The sequence below is a fragment of the Leiobunum rupestre genome, chromosome 2, assembly GCF_980474605.1.
Source record: "Leiobunum rupestre chromosome 2, qqLeiRupe1.1.hap1, whole genome shotgun sequence".
Taxonomy (NCBI): domain Eukaryota; kingdom Metazoa; phylum Arthropoda; class Arachnida; order Opiliones; family Sclerosomatidae; genus Leiobunum; species Leiobunum rupestre.
The window spans coordinates 70,970,365-70,991,709 of NC_143385.1; the positions used below are offsets into that span (position 1 = coordinate 70,970,365).

General features: G+C 37.4%; 1 protein-coding gene across 1 annotated transcript; it reads right to left on the minus strand.

Moving 5' to 3' along the window:
- Positions 1-1,162: 1,162 nt before the first annotated feature.
- On the minus strand, positions 1,163-21,089 carry LOC149958920 (glucose dehydrogenase [FAD, quinone]-like). The gene is made up of 8 exons (XM_090167289.1): positions 20,882-21,089; positions 15,760-15,962; positions 14,749-14,754; positions 14,220-14,705; positions 10,751-11,236; positions 8,789-9,119; positions 4,918-4,993; positions 1,163-1,335 (listed from the first exon to the last, which is right to left on the minus strand). Exons 1-8 carry the CDS (start codon positions 21,087-21,089, stop codon positions 1,191-1,193), a joined length of 1,941 nt encoding a protein of 646 aa, XP_090023415.1. The 3' UTR covers positions 1,163-1,190.
- Between the last annotated feature and the right edge of the window lie 256 nt (positions 21,090-21,345).

Here is a 21,345-nt window from a genome sequence, read left to right on the forward strand (position 1 = left end):
TGGCGGGAGCGACGGCCCGAACTCTTTTTGCCGCTGAGGCCATGAGAACCGAAGGAGTCAACCAGGCTACCACAAACGCGGGAGTGCGGCACACAAATTGTCGCTCCCAACCGAAGGCTACGCGAAAGGAATCATCCGAGAGATGGGTTCCAAGAGAAGGAGACGGAAGAGAATTTAGCCACGCACCGGACTCAGCCGAAGAAACTGCGAGAAGACGCGCTTTATCACGATCTGACGAAGCTCCTTCGGACAATAGGTTGGTGTTCAAGTCGAAAAAAGGTGTTTCCCAAGCGCTCTGGTGCCGCCAGTGATCTTGAGGGGGGAAAGTGGATTCCGAGAGAAGCTCCCATTGCTGAAGAGCGTCGCAAAAAATCTGGTCCCCAGATGTGACTATGGAAGGGGGGAGAATTTGACGGACTAAATCCGCCGCGCTGGACTGGGATGAAAGAAAGGCAGGCAGGGCGAGCTGGGACGCGTGACTAATGCCCAGGCCTCCTTTGGATATGGGAAGTGACGACTGCACCCATGGACCTTCATCCATTAAAATATTGGTAATTTCTTGAAGAGCAACCCGGAGGGTCTCATCGAAATAGTGAAGATCGTAGGCGCCTCGCCACATCGGAGCACTACGCAGTAGTAGGAGAGCTTCGGTATAGCCAAGGAGTTCTTAAGCAGGAAGAACCCATGATGAGCCGACACCTGTTGGAGGTTTCTAGCCATGACCGATAGAGCGTTGGTTTTCTGGGCAAGACAGGCAGAAATCGCCTCGTCCGAAAGTGGCGCTCCCAGAAGTATGTAGCGGTTACGGTCGACAACCGTAATACCAGGAGCTTGGTAGGGGCTAAAAATTACTTTTTTAGTCTTATACGCCGTTTGGTTCAGATTTGAAGGTTAGTTTAGCGATATTTGGTAAGGTCACGTTGAGACTAATCGAATGATACCAATATCAGGTTTCAAGGTCACCGGAAGTGACGTCACGTGGTTCGTATTTCCGGAAATCCCCCACTTTGACTCGTAAGACAAACAGTTCTTTGTTACAAATCACTAACCTAATTTAAAAATATATTGACCCACCGTGTACCTTATCACATGCTTATTTTGTCATGTACTCTTGGACTAATTGGGTTTTAACAAAAAATGTAAAACCAACAGGAGTACAAATTAATTTTATTTTCGGTACATCAATTGGTTCATTTGTTTGATGGTAAGGTTCCAGCGAGGATCATATCAGCGGCTTTCAGGGCCGATGCGATGGTCGGCACGTTCGTGTTGCCGTGCACGGGGGTCGGGAAAATTGACGAATCGACCACTCGGAGTCGGTTAATTCCTATCACCCTGAAACAATTTAATAAAAGCTAATTATGTCTTGATCAACTTGTTAAAAAGCTCCACTAGTACGGGTAAAGGAGGGTAGCTCAGGCGCAAAATTCCATTGAGGTGTCTACTTTGAGGATCCGATGAGTACGCACCGATGCCGGGTGGACAACATAGTTTTTGGGAGGGCCCCCGAAGTTTGCGTTCAACGAATTGGACCGTGTTTGGTGTTGTTCCCGATGAATGTATTAAAATAATAAAAGGAGTGCGTGGAACCTTTTAGCAAGTTGAACAAGACTCAATTAATTTATGATAGAGCCTATTATGAAAAAAAAAACTATTCACTGCTAATAAGTCAAAAATTAATTTTTGTTTGGATTTGTAATTTTCAGGTCACGTAGCTCGTGCAGGAGGGCATTTGAAACGGAAAATTTTAGACGGTAATTAAAATTTTAAGTATAAATGTTTTTAAACCGATGCAAAACTTTTTAAATTGGAACCATTTCTCTAAATCCCTTGGTTCACGAGATAAACTTTGAATGACCTTGAACCAGGAATTCAACGTTATCACCAAATGCGTATTTATAGCAAATTTTGATACTCTAGAATGAGTTCATTTCGAATGATTAGCCCTTTCTCGACTTGTTATTCGTCAAATAAGGTATGGTGAAAGCTGTTTAGATTTAAAATGTGACGGGGAACACTTTTCTAATTGAAACCAACTTCTTATCCTTAATGGTACTCGAGGTAAATTTTTAATGACATGAAGACGTGGCTCAAGGTCATGAAAATTTGCGTTTTCAAGGACGTTCTATATGTTCTGAAAATTTCCAATTCGTTGTTAAAACAAATTTTGAGATATTAGCACTGGATTGCTTTTTAATTACACCCTGTATATCAAAAGTGCAAGTATTTATATCTACTTAGGAAGAATGATTATGTGGAAAATATTTTGAGCGTTGCTCCAAATCCCACTCAAGCTCAACAAGTAAGCTCCTTCCCCCTGAACAAAATCAAATCAGCTCGTTTTCTCGTTGGTTCGACTAAAGCTAGAACAGATTTACGCGAGGAAGACAGTTGCCCCGCCAGGATTTTTTCGCGAGTAGGCACTGCGTGATTAAGAGGCCCCCATAAAAAAACTCCTTTGTCATTTTTGTTGTTCTTTAACCAAAGAGTATAAAAACTACGTAACCTAGAGATATAATGACGGTCGAAAGCAGTAAAGGAAGTTGTAGCAACCGGGGGGGAAGTCACTCAGTGAATTTGCACTTCAAATTTCGGAACCGCAGCGCCACTACGGCAGTTTTAAGTGGCAATCATTTTGATTTAGTTCAACATTCTTGAAAATTCCTTAAGGACTTGGCTACCTTTAGGACTTGGCAACGTTAGAGAACAAACGCCTTATTCTTCACTTTTTGAAAATAAACACCGAAACAACGAATCCACAAATTCTAACTAAAAAAATCACGAAACAGTAACCAATTACTGTCACTTTTTTGAATTGTAAGATATTAGACAATTAAATATCCAAAATTCCAAATTTAGCACCTCCGCAACACCGTAACTGCCATTTTTCTCCGGTTTTATTATTTATTGTACTAAATACTGCCCTAGTGGCGCTGCGGTACCGAAATTTGAAGTGCAAATTCACTGAGTGCCTTCCCCCCCGGTTGCTACAACTTCCTTTACTGCTTTCGACCGTCATTATATCTCTAGCCAAATTGTATATAATTATTTAAAAATTTTATTATTATTAAATCAATAAAATTTTTATTATTATTAAATTAATAAAAATTTTATTATTATTAAATTAATAAAAATGTTATTATTATTAAATTAATAAAAATTTTATCATTATTAAATTAATAAAAATGTTATTATTATTAAATTAATAAAAGTTTTATTATTATTAAATTAATAATTTTTTATTATTAAGTATATTATTTACAAATAAATATTACCAACTTTACTTTTAATCGAAGAATTCCACCCTACGATTACCTCTTTACCCAAATTCATCAACTACTTATTTAGGCTTGTCTCCCCCATTGTTAAGGGGGAAGACTACAGTGGCCATTGTCTAGTTTCGCGCTATTTCAAACTGAACTGTTTTATTGTTGTGTTTTAACTTTTAAATTAATATTGATGTGTAAAACAGCCTCTTGTTTAGTGCTTAAAATAATTTTGACAATTTTAAATTTCAAAGTAATCTAATTATTACGTTTTAATTCGGACCCCCGGAGCTAAACACGTTGGGCAAGCGCCCAAACTACCCTATAGTAGTTGACCTCTTGAACAATAATTTTTCTCACTAAACTTGCTTTTAAATCATGACATTTTTTTTTAAATATCTAATATTGAAATAAAGTTTCCACTATTCCCAATATTGTCGGCGGATGTGCAGTCTTACAAATTGTATTGATCGTATACACTCTTTTTCGTGGTCTTTTCGACCCCTCTTTTTCGCCGCCCGCTAGTCGGCCATCACCTGGAACCACCGGTGGGGGGTCTAGGCTCCGGTCTTTTGTCCCAGGATATGGAGAATGGGGGTTAAGGGGGGTAAACTCAACATGAACGCGCCCAGCAAAATTCCCAAAAAAAAGAGTGTATATAGTTTTTGGGCCTTTATAAAAGTAGCTGGGTAATAAGCCTCTGACTCATTATTCGCCTATACCTACGTAAAAACTGGTGGGGGCACCGGATCGGGAGAGTTTCGTTTGTCCGACTTCTCATTTGGCCGACCACAAAATACAGGTTACGCCAACTGTCCATTTCGCCGACTGCGCTTTTGCCATGGCCGACCTCTCATTTGGCCGACTGCTCATTTGGCCAACTGCTCATTTGGCATTTGGACGATACTAGGTGCGTTTGGCTAGGTACTGTCCTCTAGGTCGCGTTTTAGAAGGCCCAGCTTGGTTATTAAGAACGGGGCTGGGGGGCGCCGCTCTGGACCCCAGTGCTCGAGTGAAGTGAGTGCGCGGCGCCCGTCGGGTGCCAATACTTAGAATACAACGCCCGTTCTATAAGTCAACCTAACACTAAAGACATAGATAAGGACAGGCTATAGTATAAGAGTGAGTGAAATGAGCAGTCGTTCAAATGAGCAGTCGTTAAAATTGGCAGTCGGTCAAATGAGCAGTCGTTCAAATGAGCAGTCGGCCAAATGAGCAGTCGGCCAAATGGGCTGCTCATTTGGCCGACCAGAATTTCGCCTTAAAGAGTAGTCGGCCAAATGAGTAGTTGGCCCAATGAGTAGTCGGCCATATGGTCTGCCCATTTGGCCGACCGAAAAGTTGACCAAATGGGCATTCGGCCAAATGCACCCCACCCCCGGATCGATCTCCATTCCTATTTTTACCGCTAGAAGCGTTCTGGGTATGACGTCAGTTCTACGTCACTACAAATTATAGTTACTAGGAATTATTTCATTTAACTTGTTTAATAACAATAATAATAATCAACTGGGCTAATACTTTAGACACCAGCTCAGGCCCAAGTCATATCGCTACTTTTAATGCCATTAATTCAAGTGACCGGATTCAATTGCTACTTGCGTAGATCTTCGTTTACGGTGATACCATGATATATCTACTGAACAATTACCTCAAGGTATTGTCCACGACTGCCATGGGGTCATTGCGAGTGCCCATCTTACAAGTGCCCATAGGGTGGTAGATACCTGCGAATAAGATCAATTAATGAACGAGCTCAGAAGTATATAATACACATTTTAAGAGGGAAGTATCAATTTATACTCGAAATCATTGTTACCTACTACCACTCTTATACTCAGTTGCCGGTTAAGAAAGGCTAAACATCTAGAACATTCGGCGGGAGTAGTGGCTCACTCCTGTAATCCCAGGCGTCCGGGAGGCAGAGTTTGTGGATGGCCGTGTGAGGACGACCACCAATCCCCCAACGGGTGGTCGGAATACTTCCGCCACGGGTGTCCCCACCCCTGTCCCCACGTATCCCCCGTTGGCGTGGCCGTTACACATATCTCGCCCTGATTAATCAGATGGACGAGAGGACTGAATTGTCCCACACGTTACAATCGAATAAAAAAAAAAATCTAGAACATTCGGCGGAAAGATACTAGCACGAATTTCTGGTAAATCGGTGGCGGGAATTTTGATTTTCGCCTATTTTCTGTTGAATTCCTAAAGGTCCCTGCGCGTATTATATTAATCCATTTTAGAAATGTCTATTGTTTCAAAGTGAACAATAAATATTTAATGCAGTTTATTATTTTTAAGCTAAATTATAGCTTATTTTTAGTACTAGGCTCCTAGATCATCATTAAATTGCACGTGGTAATGTCGGCATTACCCGTTCTATGCTTACCCTGGACTCGCCAAACGGATTTTTTTAAGGAATGCCTCACTTTTAGTACTAAAAATAAATGATTGCAACTTTTTTTAATTCGAATCTATGTAAATTAATTCATTATCACTTTGAGTTATAACGCAATAGACGGTATTTTCTAAAATTAAATAACGCGGGTGTACTTAGAAATTCAAAAGTAAACAGGCCAAATTCGGAATTCCCGCCGCTGATTTACCCGAAATTCGTGCTAGTATCTTTCCACCAAATTTAATAGATATTTTAAATTTTTTAACCTGCAACTGAGTACAAAGGCGGGGGTTTCTTAACCTCCGCCGGATTTATGTTAAATATTATTAGATTATTGTTAGGTGAAATTTATGGTCTGCCACTAATACGAAGTAAGAGCTTGAAAAGGCTTGTAAAACAATTAGTATTTTCTTAAAGGGAATATAACCTGCAAGGCAATCTTAATGGAAGACCCCTTCAATTTTTCAAGTTTCCCCAAAAAATTTTAAAGCCAGAGGCTAGAGCGGCCATAGCTGCAAACGTTGGTGTTCCACTCCACACCAAATACCTGAAGTTATATTCCCTTTAAAAATATTTTCCTACTTAAAAATTTCATATAAAGAAATAATAATAATCAGCTAGTCTAATACCCTTGGCACCACCTTAGGCCTTAGTCATCAAGCCACTTTTAAAGCCACTAATTCAGGTGGCCGGGTTACAATGCGAAGGAGGATGGTGGCAAGCCCATCATGGCACGCGAGCCAAAAGCTTCCTACACTCACTATTACCGTTAACCTCTACAAGTTTTTATGGAAGGGGAAACTGAAGAGCTCGAGGGAAAACCCCTTAAACCAGTGGCGAGAGAACTTGCAAATTCAACGCGGAAAAAGGGGTTCCGAGTTTCCACACTGTGCCACAAGGTGGGATCGAAAGTGGCTCTTGTTGCTGCGACGTGAAAGTGCTAACCACTCCGCCACCCCACTACACCGTGATATAAGTTAATCAACCGCCGTCATTCGTAATAACATCAATAATATTAAGATGACTAGGGCCATCTATTATTCGTTAATGAAGTTACTAGGATGTTAATTAATGTTAAATGCCGACCGCTTAAGTTGTCTCAGCTAACAATGATTTCGCTGATAAAAGGCTTTCAACATAATAGGTGCTCTAGCCTGTTTCTTGATTATATTTGGCTGGAATTCGTTTTACGCTCCCATCTACCTTCGCTAATACACGATAGGTATTAAGGATGGATTTTTAATTAACTTTTAGCTTCTCCGGAATTACCTCTTTCAATTTGAAAACGTTCACAAATTACGTAACGCATTAAAGGTGGAACTTGCTGAGGTTAACGATAATAGTGAGTGTAGGGAGCTGTTGGCTCGCGTGGCATGTAGGGCTTGCCACCACTCTCCTACGCATTGTAACCCGGTCACCTGTTACTTGATCACGCACAAGCAACATTGCTTGTGTGGTCGAAGGTGGTGCCTTGGGTATTAGCTCTATTTTAATAAAAAAATAAAAAAAGGTGGAATATCAATGGTCACTCAAATGTTCCGTCAAATATTTTATATTCGATCCTAAATGGTCAATTATTTTATCTTAGAGATGCAATTTGGAACTTTTGTGTCTCATTTATATTAGTATGATTATTTTATTAAATTAAAACAATAAACAAACGGGTCTAATTTTGAGAAAAACATTTTTAAGGTTTACAGCGTTATTATATTTGAGAGGGTTGGGGTATTGACAATGGTGAGTAAGTCGAAAAAGTCAAATAGTTTGCTTTACATAATTTGTGAAAACTCTCTTTTCCATAGGCACCTAGCGACCAATGCGAGAAACCTACTTAGCTGGTGAATTTTATTCTGCTGAGCAGATAATTAACCAATCTAGCTTAGCAGATGAAAAAACCAGCAGTTATTGAACTTCTTGCATTGGTTGCTATTATGTAAATATGTCAATAGTTTTCGTTGGGATACTGCCAGTTGGAATAATTCATGGTGGTATTAGGGATTTAAATTATTCTCTGTAAAATCATAATTGACATATTAACCATAAGTATGACATTTTCCACAGTTGTAATTCCAATTTTTAGCATATTATTGTCATTGGTGTTATAATATTTCGCCTTGGGCATATTGAGACATTCAGCGCTGAAATAAACGTTGAATGCGCATTATCTCTAAAAATTAGCTAATTGTCAAACTTATTGTTATTATGCTACTTATTTCAAAGCGATATAATTGACTTTTGATAAGATGCAATTACCCTTTTCAGTTTACATAGAGCCACGTAGTGGCCAACGTGAGAAGCATAAACGGTAGTAGTTTCACCTGCTTGCTTAAAACATTAAATCCATGCTTAAAACCTCTAGCTTAGGTCAGTTTTAATGCTAGTTTTGACCGCCGACGATAATTCTTGGTTCACGCCGATTCGCTTATAGCTAAGACTTAACGTCATTTCAAATTATGACCAGAATTTTGAAAATAATAAAATGTTTCCCAAATCAATTAGTTAACCATGTTTACTATACATAGATTAATATTATTTGACATTATTTACAATTTTATTCCCATTATTTGGAAAAATACGAGCAATTTTATTCCCCCACCTGGTCGTTTTGCAAGCGATTCTAAGCGAACCGACTTGGACGAGTTGCTTTTCGAACCTTCTGTAGATTGCGATCTCGGATATTGTCGTCTACTATTCACGGCGGAAGTGAGGCGCTTTTTGGCGAAACGAATTTCCTGTTTTTGAAATTGTCGTCGGCATCGTTTTCAACAGTTTTTTTTTAAAGTTAGTCGTGTAATTCGTGTTATTTCACTCGCATAAATTGATTTATTAAACAAAATTTAAGCGAAATTCCCAGCGCGTAATTTCCCCCCAAAAAAGAATGTGACGTAGCGCCTCACTTTCGTTCTAACGACAAACATCGTTACTAGATGGCGCAAGCGAACATCGCGAATTCTGTTTAAACGTTTTTCTCGGAGTGCAATATCCATCACTTTCTACATCCATGCACGAAGCGATTTCTCACGCTGTTTTTGAAAACTAGTTATCTAAAACGAAGCGATTTTAGGGGTAAGTGTGAACGTGGCTTATGTAACCCGAAAAGGCTTATGAACGAGATCAATACCGAAGGTCAATTGTCGGGCGTAGCAGACGAAATATTGAAAAGAGAATAAGGCTATCCCTTCGCAGCCTGGGAGAGGAGACGTGAACGGCGAGCTGCCGAGGGCCGTCATGTCTGCTGAAGTGCCGATCTGGTAGCACAGCTGCAACGCCTCAGCCATGGTGCGAAGGTCTTCACCGTTCGAGTCGCAGAAGAAGCAAGGATCGATCAAAGGCGGCGTTGTTGGCTGGGCGCTTTGTAATCTGATGGTGCCTCTGCTTTTAGGTTCCAAAAGAACGGGGTAAAACGTGTAGGACTCTTTCAACAGGTAGGGTCCGAAGAATATCGTCTGCACCTGTTGGAGAGTAGTGTTTTCCTTTAATTAATAAGTCAAAAATTAATTTAAGCACGTAGCTCGTGCAGGGGGGTTTTTGAAACGGAAAATTTTAATGACCTTGAACCATGTCTTCAAGGTCATTCAAAATTTATCTCGAGTACCCTTAGAGATACAACGTTGGTTTCAATTAGAATAGTGTTCCCCGTCAAATTTTAGGTCTAAACAGCTTTCATCATAGCCTAATTACACCAATAACATGTCGAGGGATTTTAGACAAAACAAGAATGTTGTGATGAAACTAATGTACCAGACACCAAGTTGAATGGCTAATAACTCGAAAAGTACTCGGTTGTGATGAAACTAATGTACCAGACACCAGGTTGAATGGCTAATAACTCGAAAAGTACTCATACTAGTGTATCATAATTTGCTAGACATTATTATTGGGAAGCGGTCTTTATAATTTATAAACTCGGATGACGTTCAACTCATGGTTCATGGTCATTCAAAGTTTATCTCGAGAACCAATGATTTAGTGAAATGGTTCCAATTTTAAAATGGTGTAAATTAAAATTTAAATGAGCCAAATTTACCCGCCAAGCGATCTGCCATTTTGTTTCGCGGTGACGTTTTAGGACTTTAATCACGCGCTGTTCGCGCTATAACAGCGCTCTGTTCCCCGCGCGCGCTTGCTCCGCGTGCAGTCTGCGGAGGGAAGGCGAAAGAAAATGGCAGCTCGCTTGGCGGGTAAATTTGGCTCGTTTAAAAATTAATTTCTCGTCATTAAAAAAAGATACAATTTTACGACTGATATTTTTGAGTATATTTAAACATGATCTTTCAAATAGACCCAAGTTTTACCCAACCCGGACTTTTCTTTTAAGAATAAAACAAAATGTTCAAAGTAACTGTGAATAATTAAACTATAGAACTAATAGTTATTTTTATAAAGTAACGTGGCTTTCTTGTTTTAATGCGGGTTTTACGGCACAGTATCTTCCTTTTCAAGACGAGCGCGCGCTACTGTTGTCAGAGGAATAGAGGTTTTTCTAGCGCGCGTGCAAACCGCTCGTGCGAAGAATATACTAATAAAGCTGTGTCTTGTGACGTAAGAGCAACATTTAAACAAGTTGGGAAAGATCACTTTTTATTTGATAAAATCAACTATTAGATGACACGCGGTTCTATTACTGGTATAGCGTCGTAATCCAACCTCCTAAGAGTTGAATAACCCTGTTAGAAGTGTAAAGTGTTATTAGGTTATTTCTGCGTTTGCTATAAAAATTGTGTTTGAAAGAGATTTGAATATGCGCGTGATTATCTTCGAGAAACATGGTTAAGTTAAAAACACGTGTTTTAAAAATGGTTTCAGTTGTATTGGATTTAGTTACGAATAAAGAATTTGGATAGAGAAACCGTTTTAAAGCTAGTTGAACTCATAATACGATAATTTTACAGCAGTATGAACAAGATAATATATAGCTAGTAGCCCTTTGACCTGATTATTAATAAACAAAGTCTAAAGTTGCAGCTATATGTTCTTGGTAAACGGAAATTTCTTCTAAGATAAATATAAGTCTTCCATAATAATTCACGCAAATATTCAGCTTTCGATTAATTTTGAAGTTTAAAAAAACACTGATCCTCACCAGCTTATTAAAGTTCATTTTGACCAAGGTCAACAAATCGCTAGGCGGAGTGGTGGTGACCAGGTGAAACTGGACATTGGCCCGGTTTTGACTTCGGTTGGTAATGGCCGATGTCTGAACGAAACCCATGGCTTCGACGCCTCCCAAGTTGCGCCAAGGACCAGTCCGACTTTGTTCGTATTGGGTCCTGGTATTGGCAATCTGGAAGACGGTCATCGCGTTGCCCGGGTTGACCGTGAAGCACAGTCCAGCCACGGCCGTGTGTTCAATCAGGTTCGAGCCCACGCCCGGCCGATCTAAGATGACGGGAATGTTGAAGGATCGCAAATGGTCAGCCGGACCCACTCCGGACAGCATCAAGAGTTGAGGATCGTTTATTGGTCCGGCACTCAAGATGACTTCTCTCAGAACCCTCACTGATTGGGCGTGTCCTTGAAGAATGAACTGGATGCCTGTCGCCGTTCTAGTTGTGGGGTCTATTACTACCTGAAAAACGATTTCATGATATTATTACTACACTTGTTAAATGCTTTCTTCAGTTTCTTTTTTCCATAAAAACTTGTTGGGGTTAACGGTAATAGTAAGTGTAGGGAGCTGTTGGCTCATGAAGGACCCTACGCATCTGAACCCAGCCACCTGAATTAAAGGCATTAAAAGCTGCTGACTTACTTGGCCCTAAGGTGGTCCCTTTGGTATTAACCTAGCTGATTATGGTTATTGTTATTATTATTATTATTACAGAAGTAACTATCCAGGTCAGGTTTCCAAAACTTTAGTAACATTATAGTGACTAGTGGGATAAAAAAAGACTAATATACTAGCCTGCTAGCCTAATTATAGTAATTAATAGTAAAATAACAATACAGTATACATTTTTTTAAATCATTAATGGACCGTCTGTTCGTATATTGCTTAGGAAGTTAAGACTGCTAAGTTCTAAGAATAACCGCGCAGGCGTACTACGTATTACAAACCATGATCCATCCCAAAGGTCATTCTTAAAGCATTCTTCGTTTGTACGTTTGGTAGGTACCGTTTATTATTGCCACCGCAAATAGTTGCCAAAACCCCTTTTTGAACTTAATTAGAGTACCTTATTTGAGTAATCGGGTACCCGATTAAACAATTTTTTTGTACTCGATCGAGTCATTCAGAAATTGGATGTCCGAGGGCTATTTACTCGTGGCCTTGGTAGTCAATTGGTAGTGGCGTTGGGACGGTAACCCAAAGGTTAAAGGTTCAATTCCATGTTTACGGTTTCTAAGAGCGTTTTAGTGCCCAAATTACGTATGTGTGTTCTTCGCTTAAGAAGAATGGAAACGCGGGGTTCCCTCGTAACCCTTAAAGCTGGTTTCACACTCGACGGAAAATTAGCAGCGTAAAGTTGAACGTTAGCGGTATATCGAATGGGAATCAATTTTCAGCTCGGCGTTTATTATCGTCTTTCCGTCATATTTTCCGTCGAGTGTGAAACCAGCTTTAAGGCTGGTTTACACTAAGGCAAAACCGCCGTGACGGCGGGCGCTAACTTTTGAAATCCTCGTTAGGCCTAATAGAAAATTTTTGCGTTCACGCCCGCCGTCACGACGGTTTTGCGCTAGTGAAAACCAACCCTAACTTAAATGCCGTGTTACGCCTGCGCTATTCTACAAGCTGCTGTAATATGATTGCAACTTACTTGCACCTAAATAAAAAAATATTCCCTTTAATAGAATTATTACATCGCCTTCTGAAAAAGGGACATCTATTATACAAAAACCAGTTCTGCGAACTAAATAAACTGTGTTTATTCTTGTTAATATTACGGCTAAAAAGGGACAGATATTAAATTTTCTTAGAATTTGTCTTTACGAAACAAAATGAAAAATACTTGTAGGCAAAATACATCAGGAAGGAGCTAAACGTGACGCGGTTATGTTAAAATTAAAGAGGGATACATGATTTTCGACACAAAACCTCTTGTGTAGTAGTAGTACGTCACTCTCAGTCGAAGTCGTCACGTTCTACACAAGAAGTTTTGTGTCGAAAATAAAGTATCCCTCTTTAATTTTAACATAACCGCGTCACGTTTAGTCCCTTCCTGATGAATTTTACCTACAAGTATTTATCATTTTGTTTCGTAAAGATAAATTCTAAGAATATTTAATATCTGTCCCTTCTTAGCCGTAATATTAAAAAGAATAAACACAGTTTTATCAGTTCGCAGAACTGGTTTTCGTATAATAATTATACGTTTCAACCGAACAACGTTAGCGAAGGTTCTCTCGAATAATTTAGACAGTTTCAGAAAATCCTGAAAGGAGTAAAAGTGAACGTCTACATCTTTTCTAAATCATTAATTATATGTTGTGACTATTTTTAGCGTACTTTCCAATCAACCTCACGCTCTATACAGTAAGCTTCTAAAAACTCAAATCTGTACGTTATCTCATTTGATTCCACATATTATTCGGCAAAAAAGCTTAACTTTTGTAAATGTTTTGCGCGATCTGTGTGTTTGCAATAGGATAATTTAAAATAACGATTTATTTGGTTTCGTGTTATTTTCTGTCATGTATATTATTACCAAGAACCCATAGACGTACCAAGAACAGAGGAAAGGAAATTTTGCTGGATCGCCTCCTAATCGATTTTTTTTAAAGAGGCGGAGCTATTGAGTCTTCTTCCACTATTGTTACTTCTAAGAAGACGCGAACCCTTACATATACAGAAAATTACATATTTTTTAAGTTGTTTCAAGTTGGCTTTAAGTTGGCTTTAAGTGTCCTCCATTAAGCGAAATTAGAGTTGGTTTTAAGTGGTTTTTAAGTAGGTTTTTAGTTAGTTTAAGTAGTTCTTATACCGCTTATTTTTTTGGTTACTTCATATACTACAGGTGGAAAATATGAAAAGGCGGGGCTTATTTTGAAAATATAGATTAGGAGGCTCCACGACGGGCTAAAGCTATGATTACGTGTTCTTAGTACGTCTATGGGTTCTTGTTATTACCATTTTAATAAGAGCTTTTTCTGTAAGTAATTCTATAAGTTTGTGATTCATTCGTCGTCTGTTTTTCAAATTCCGAAATCTCGATTTAACGACGTCAGAATAATTTACCGTTGACTTTCGCATCGACGTAATTTCATGAGTTTCTGATACCTAGAAGTAACAAACACAAGGAGAACGCAGCTAGCCTTTAAACACGCTAACGCAGTGTTGTGTACAAATTTCATTTGATGAGCTTTTACGCTGTACGTTTTACGGGCGGGGAGAAGACAAATTCCAAATTTTCCCCTTCCGACGGCAGCAGGCGCTAAAGCCTCTAACCAATGAAAACTGTACACAAGAAAATGCACGACTTTTGACGGGTTGCGTTCTCCTTGTGTGGGGAGCTGTTTGTTGCTCCTAGCTGAAACTGTCTGTCATAATCATATCTGTTGATATTTATCAATTCTGGATGTAACCAGGAAAAGTCAACTTGCGGTCGTACTTTGGTGACGAATGCATTGGCCAAAACATCTAGGTTGCTCTTGGTACTCGCGGGCCCTAAGTAAGCCCTGGCAACTCCCCACCGTTCGCCGTTTCTTGTTGTCCCTTGAGGGAATCCAAAACCGACGTACTGTCCGTTGTTTAAGAGAATCTTCTGGTAGCCAAAGGCAGGCGCCGAGTTCACAAAGGCCTCACTGATGGGAGATTTCCAGGGTGAAGTCTCAATTGTCATGGGTCCACCCGTGGCGTGAAGTCCGCTGGACAAGTACTCGGGGTCGGTTTGGTCTTCCATTGCCAAAAAGTAAGGCAACATATCATTCCAACTCCAGCCGTTTAAGCCCATGGCTTGCCACATATCGTAGTCGTACTCCGGGTTACCACGCACGAAGAGGTTAAAGTTAATGGCTGAGCTACCACCCAAGCAATTTCCTCTTGGCCAAGGGCAAGACTGTCGAAATGGAACAGCGTTATTGAACCGAGAATTTATCTATACCGATAATTATCCATTTTTACTGATACCAATATCTAACCCATAACTACCAATAAAAAACAATTTTTACCAATACCAATATCTAACCCATTATTACCGATATCATATAATTTTTACCGGTACCAGTATCTAACCCCTAATTACCAATAAAAACCAATCTTTACCAATAAAATATCAAACCCATAATTACCGACATCTAACTGATTTTACCGGTACCAATATCTAACCCATAATTACCGATAATTTCCGATTTTTACCGATACCAATAGCTAACCCATAATAACCGATAATTACCGATTCCAATATCTAACCGATAATTACCGATTCCAATATCTAATCCATAATTACCGATATCTAACCGATTTTTACCGATAGCAATATCTAACCCATAATTACCGATATCAAAATCTAACCCATAATTACCCATAATTACCGATTTTTACCGATACCAATAGCTAACCCATAATAACCGATAATTACCGATGGCAATATCTAACCCATAATTACCGTTTTCTAACCAATTTTTATCGATACCAATATCTAACCCATAATTACCGATAATTACCGATTTTTACCGATACCAATAGCTAACCCATAATAACCGATAATTACCGATGGCAATATCTAACCCATAATTACCATTTTCTAACCAATTTTTATCGATACCAATATCTAACCCATAATTACCGATAATTACCGATTTTTACCGATACCAATAGCTAACCCATAATAACCGATAATTACCGATGGCAATATCTAACCCATAATTACCGTTTTCTAACCAATTTTTATCGATACCAATATCTAACCCATAATTACCGATAATTACCGATTTTTACCGATACCAATAGCTAACCCATAATAACCGATAATTACCGATGGCAATATCTAACCCATAATTACCGTTTTCTAACCAATTTTTATCGATAAGAATATCTAACCCATAATTACCAATAATTCCCAATTTTTAACGATACCAATATCTAACCCAAAATTACCGATAATTACTGATTTGTTTTAATAACCTAACAAAATATCGTCTGAACTTAACTCTATTTTCCAAACCAAAGCAAGCCTGTGCTTGAGGAACCGTCTTGTAGTTCCAGTCCAGGTTGGACATCTGCATCGTATAAGCCATTAATGGTGGTCTGGCCAGCTCATTGGGTAGTCCGCCAGCTTCCAGAACCAGCACTTGGATGGCCGGATTTTCGGACAGTTTGTTAGCCAGCACGGACCCAGCGCTGCCGCTGCCCACTGCAAGGTTGAAACCCACCAGAATATGTTAGAAAGAACATTTCAATCAGTTAAAAATAAAATATCATTCAAGGTTTTTCTCCGCGTCACGAGCTTAAGCTTTTTAGTACATTATTGGCACGCGCGTTTCACACGTGGAATTCAAATTTCAAAATCATTATCGACTGCAGCGCGCGCTCTCTATCTTCAATAATTATAGCTTGTGACGTAGAAAAAACATTTACACGTGACCTCCCTTATTTTATAGAAATACGTATTAGCCTTTACAGTTTACACAGTGCCACGTTGCGGATTTTAAAAACGAGCAGAAGTCCTCGAGCGTGTTTGTCGCTTTGCCAATCTATAGGTTAGCTCATGCCTCACGATCACGTGATTTCGTTTCCATGGTAACTTTTTCAATAGGAAATATAACGCCATCTGCCTTATAATCCGTCAACTAAATATGTGAAGAAATAGCAGACGACTTTGAAATTTCTACATTTTTCTTTCAGCTGATAATTTTGAACGAGCAGACAGCTTTCGTATATTAAATTTAAAAATCGGTTGGTAGGTGGCGAAACTTATGATTAAAATTTAAACTATGCACGAAGCCAAGAACTAATTTACGCCTCTTGACGAAGCCTATAAGATTTCAGAAATTTGGGTATGAGACCCTTTGATGGTCACTGATCAAATATTTAGACCCGAGATGCGCACATTTCCAATTTAAAAAAACGCCATTTTGAAGGTATCTTTGTAAAGGCTAATTATATACGTTTTACTAACCAGGCATACATTAGAGGGAGTAGAAACGAAAAAATGGTCTGCTATCTTGCGCTACGACTTGTTTTTAACATAACTAGCACCAATCGGTTCTAGCTCAAACCTAGTGGCAGAATTAAGAAATTCGTTGATCCATTATACTCCCTTAAAAATAATTTTCTTTACACAATAATTGAGAATACATGTATATCAGTTAAAAATATATTTGTACTTATGATTAAATAAATAGTTAAATGAAGTTGCACGACCTAAATAATTAGTTCAATTGAACTTTACCATAACTAATTTTGTACGTTAAACGTTCTTATGACAAATGCTAGATGGCGCTATATGATGGGGACCAAATGGAGGGGTTCCAATAGGCGCTTCAATAAAAGACCAAAGGGGATAGCTGAATGAAATATTTCATTTAGGTTACCAGACTAAACAGGCAACTTAAATCCGTACTCAAGTTAACTTCCATCTATACTCAAGTCAAACCCAGTCCACTATAGCCCATGCTCAAGTCAAAAGAAGTCAACTACAATCCAAATTCAAGTCAAACCGAGTAAACTAAAATCCTTATTCCAGTCAAATCAAGTCAATTACAATCCATACCCAAGACTCAAGTCAAGTCAACTCAACTACAATCCATACATAAATCAAGCCACTCAACTAAAATCCGCATTCAAGTCAAACCAAGTTAACTAATATCCTTATTCCAGTCAAACCAAGTCATTTACAAATTACAATCCATACTCAAGGCAAGTCAACTCATATACAATCCATATTCAAGTCAAACAAAGATAACTAAAATCCTTACTCCAGTCAAACCGCAAGTCAACTACAATCCATACCCAAGACTCAAGTCAAGTCAACTCAACTACAATCCATACCTAAATCAAGCCAACTCGACTAAAATCCGCATTCAAGTCAATCCGAGTTAACTAAAATCCTTACTCCTTGCAAAAATGGTGTTATGGTGTTTGTAGGCGGAAAAAATTTCGGTTACCTCTAAGATAATTATTTCTAATCTACGGAAAAATTACCTAATCGACGTTCTCTATAGCTGAGTTTTTGCCGTTTTACAAGGACCATATAAAAAGTAACTTGCACGGTCATGCTCAGTGTATTTATACGTCCTAGCGAATCGCTGAATAGTTTTTATTGAAGCGCATATTGAGAAATGAGCTTAGGTAGTAGATCATGCTAGCCAGTTTGAAAGATACACTCGTATTTTCTCAGATTAATAAACAAGTTCTTGGTCATACTTAGATTACCGGGAGTATAAACTTCCATATTTATGGTGGATCAATGAGTTTGGCATTTCTGCCAGCAGGTGTAATAAAAGCTAGGGGTGTTTGTCGCTAGTTTTGTTAATAAACAAGACCAAAAACGCATTATAAGTAACTTAGAACTATGTAGGGTAACAGTGTCCTCGGCTGCCATGATGTTATCCTTTTTAGAAACGCTCTAAAACTCTATACGTAGCACCATCTGGAAAATTTGAAAATGCGATATTTATTTAATTTTCATTCGTTAACTGAAGTATTATTATTAAGGATTATAATAAAAATAATATTAATAGTAATAATAACGATAAATAATAATAATAACGATAAATAATAATAATAACGATAAATAATAATAATAACGATAAATAATAATAATAACGATAAATAATAATAATAACGATAAATAATATTAATAACGATAAATAATAATAATAACGATAAATAATAATAATAACGATAAATAATAATAATAACGATAAATAATAAAAATAACGATAAATAATAATAATAACGATAAATAATAATAATAACAGTAAATAATAATAATAACGATAAATAATAATAATAATGATAAATATTAATTACTTACCATGAAAATAATATTTTGTGGAGACTATTATACAGTTACGTAATTACTCCGAAATTAGCCTCAAAGTTATAAAACATCAAGTCTAATTGTCCCTTTTGCAAAGAGATCGAAAGTGATACAGAACATATTTTTTTGAGTGTAGCGTCACTGCAATGTTTTTAAATTGTATAGAACTTTTAATTCGCAGCTACCACAAAACTTTTAAGCTAACAAGAGTAAATTATTGGATCTATTACTTGGAACCACAACCATTTTTAAAACTTACAAAAATTATTTTAGCAATTTGTAAATTGACTATATATTTTACCTATCAAAATTCTATGAATGATAAATCTGAAGTAGATGTACAAAGGTTAAAGAATTCCTTTAAGTCAAATTTAGTGAGGGTTATTGTATTCGAGGAAGAATGTGAAAAAAGGTATAAAATATCGCTTTATAACGATTTGAAGAAGTGCGGAGTTGTGAAATAAGAAAGCGACCCTATTGTTGTAAATCCAGTGTTTTGAACTCGTATGAAACCTGAATGTATATATGGAACATTTCTTTGTTAACTATTTTAATCTATTTTAAATTGTAAGAGCAAAAAAAAGGAATTACCTGTCATCTTTTTACGAATTCTGTAACAAGGGTTTTTTATGAAAATAAATTTAAAAAAAATAAAAAAAAAATATTAATAATAACGATAAATAATAATAATAACCATAAATAATAATAATAATAACTATAAATAATAATAATAATAACTATAAATAATAATAACGATAAATAATAATAACGATAAATAATAATAATAACGATAAATAATAATAATAATAACTATAAATAATAATAATAACTATAAATAATAATAACTATAAATAATAATAACGATAAATAATAATAATAACAATAATAACTAAAAATAATAATAACGATAAATAATAATAATAATAACGATAAATAATAATAATAATAACGATAAATAATAATAATAATAACGATAAATAATAATAATAATAACGATAAATAATAATAATAATAACGATAAATAATAATAATAATAACGATAAATAATAATAATAATAAATTAAAACTTATATACTACATTTTCCACGACTATATGAATGGTGTTGGTCCATTTGATCGAAAAATATGTGATCGACAGTCGATCATTATACGTTGCAATTGATCGAAATTCCATTTGATCGAATCCCATTTGTCATTTGTTTCATAAGATCGAACCTTCAAATGATCGAATACTATTTGATCGAATTCAAAAGTATTTATAGTACCAGTTGGTATGTTTTTATTTTACCGAATGTCAATATGAAGTGCAGAAGGAATAATGATGGAATAATTCATTGCTTAAGTGCAGAAGGAATAATGATGGAATAATTCATTGCTTTAACTGTATTAAGCCACAAAGATGAAGTGATTTTTACTTTATAAACTATATGATGGAATTTTTTATGACATCGACGATAACGACCCGTTGTTTTTGATATATATAAATAGGGTCAGGTTAGGTTAGGTTAGGTTGATGTACGCGCGCCGTAGGCGCGTATGCACCGTTGTATACGAGGGGTCTGACCACGTTCACGGCCCTTCTATTGCTAAAAATTAGGTACAGAGTTCGTTTTTTCAATAGGTCTTTCTATTAATCATGTCCGAGATAATATTTTGTTTTCTACGTCACTGCGCTCAGGTTTTTTTCTGTATATTATTTTTTTAAGTACTATGGTTATTTTTCTTTAGTACAGTTTAAAGAAATAATTATTATTCATAGAGTCTACTGTATCTCATTCTGACTAGATGTTGCCTTTTCGATTTACTCCCAAAAACTAGTAGTTTTACCCTACAGTAGCTTTCGATCAAATTTCGTTCGATCAAATGCCATTCGATCAAATGGAAATTCGATCAAATGGGAGCCGTTCGATCATTTGGGAATCGATCAAATAGACTCAAACCATATGAATATGTAGAAGCCACCGTATAGATGATGGTACCAGTCAATTCCTCGAGTTAGATAAGTATAACTTCATTACTTCTATGTGTTCTTGACAAAACGTAGCGCGTCAAAGTCCCTTTAAGAAAGTTTCTTTCGACGAAATGACGAAAGCAATAGGCCTTTCTATAAATTAACGTGGCCTTCTTGTTTACTGTTTTTTTCTAACTTCTACAATGCTTCCCAATCTCTCCCACTAAAGAGAGCGAATGAATTCGTCCATAGGTTTGACTGCACAATTTGAAGAACAAGTTGGGCAGTCGTAGCTAATTTATGGAAAGGCCTATTCTCTCCGAATGGTCGTACTCACCAATGATGTAATCGTAGGCGCTCAGGAAGGAACGAGAGACCTGGGCGACTTGCATGGGAGTGCTTTTGGCCCACAAGTACCACACGAACCAGCTGGCCAAGTTGACGGTCAAGAGAATTGGTATGGGAAAGGGTAACCCGCTGATCCCGGACGCAAAATCCGCCGGAACCCCCAAATTGGGCCTGAGCACATTAGGGTTCGCGTTCATTTTCCGTTTTTGACGCGTAACTTCTCTCCAATGACGAATCAATGCCACAAGTACGCGTAGTGACAAAAATGGACGATCTTTGTACCGTTTTGAAAAAATGTATTTATTTAAATTGAGTAATACAGTTTATGTTCGTGTTGAAATTCCAAGAACGTATTTAGGTACTGAGAACGTAAGTGTCAACCATTGAGTTGGGAATATTAATCTAGAGGTCCAATCAAAACGTCGGATTTCGCGAAACAAGTTTTTAAAAAAT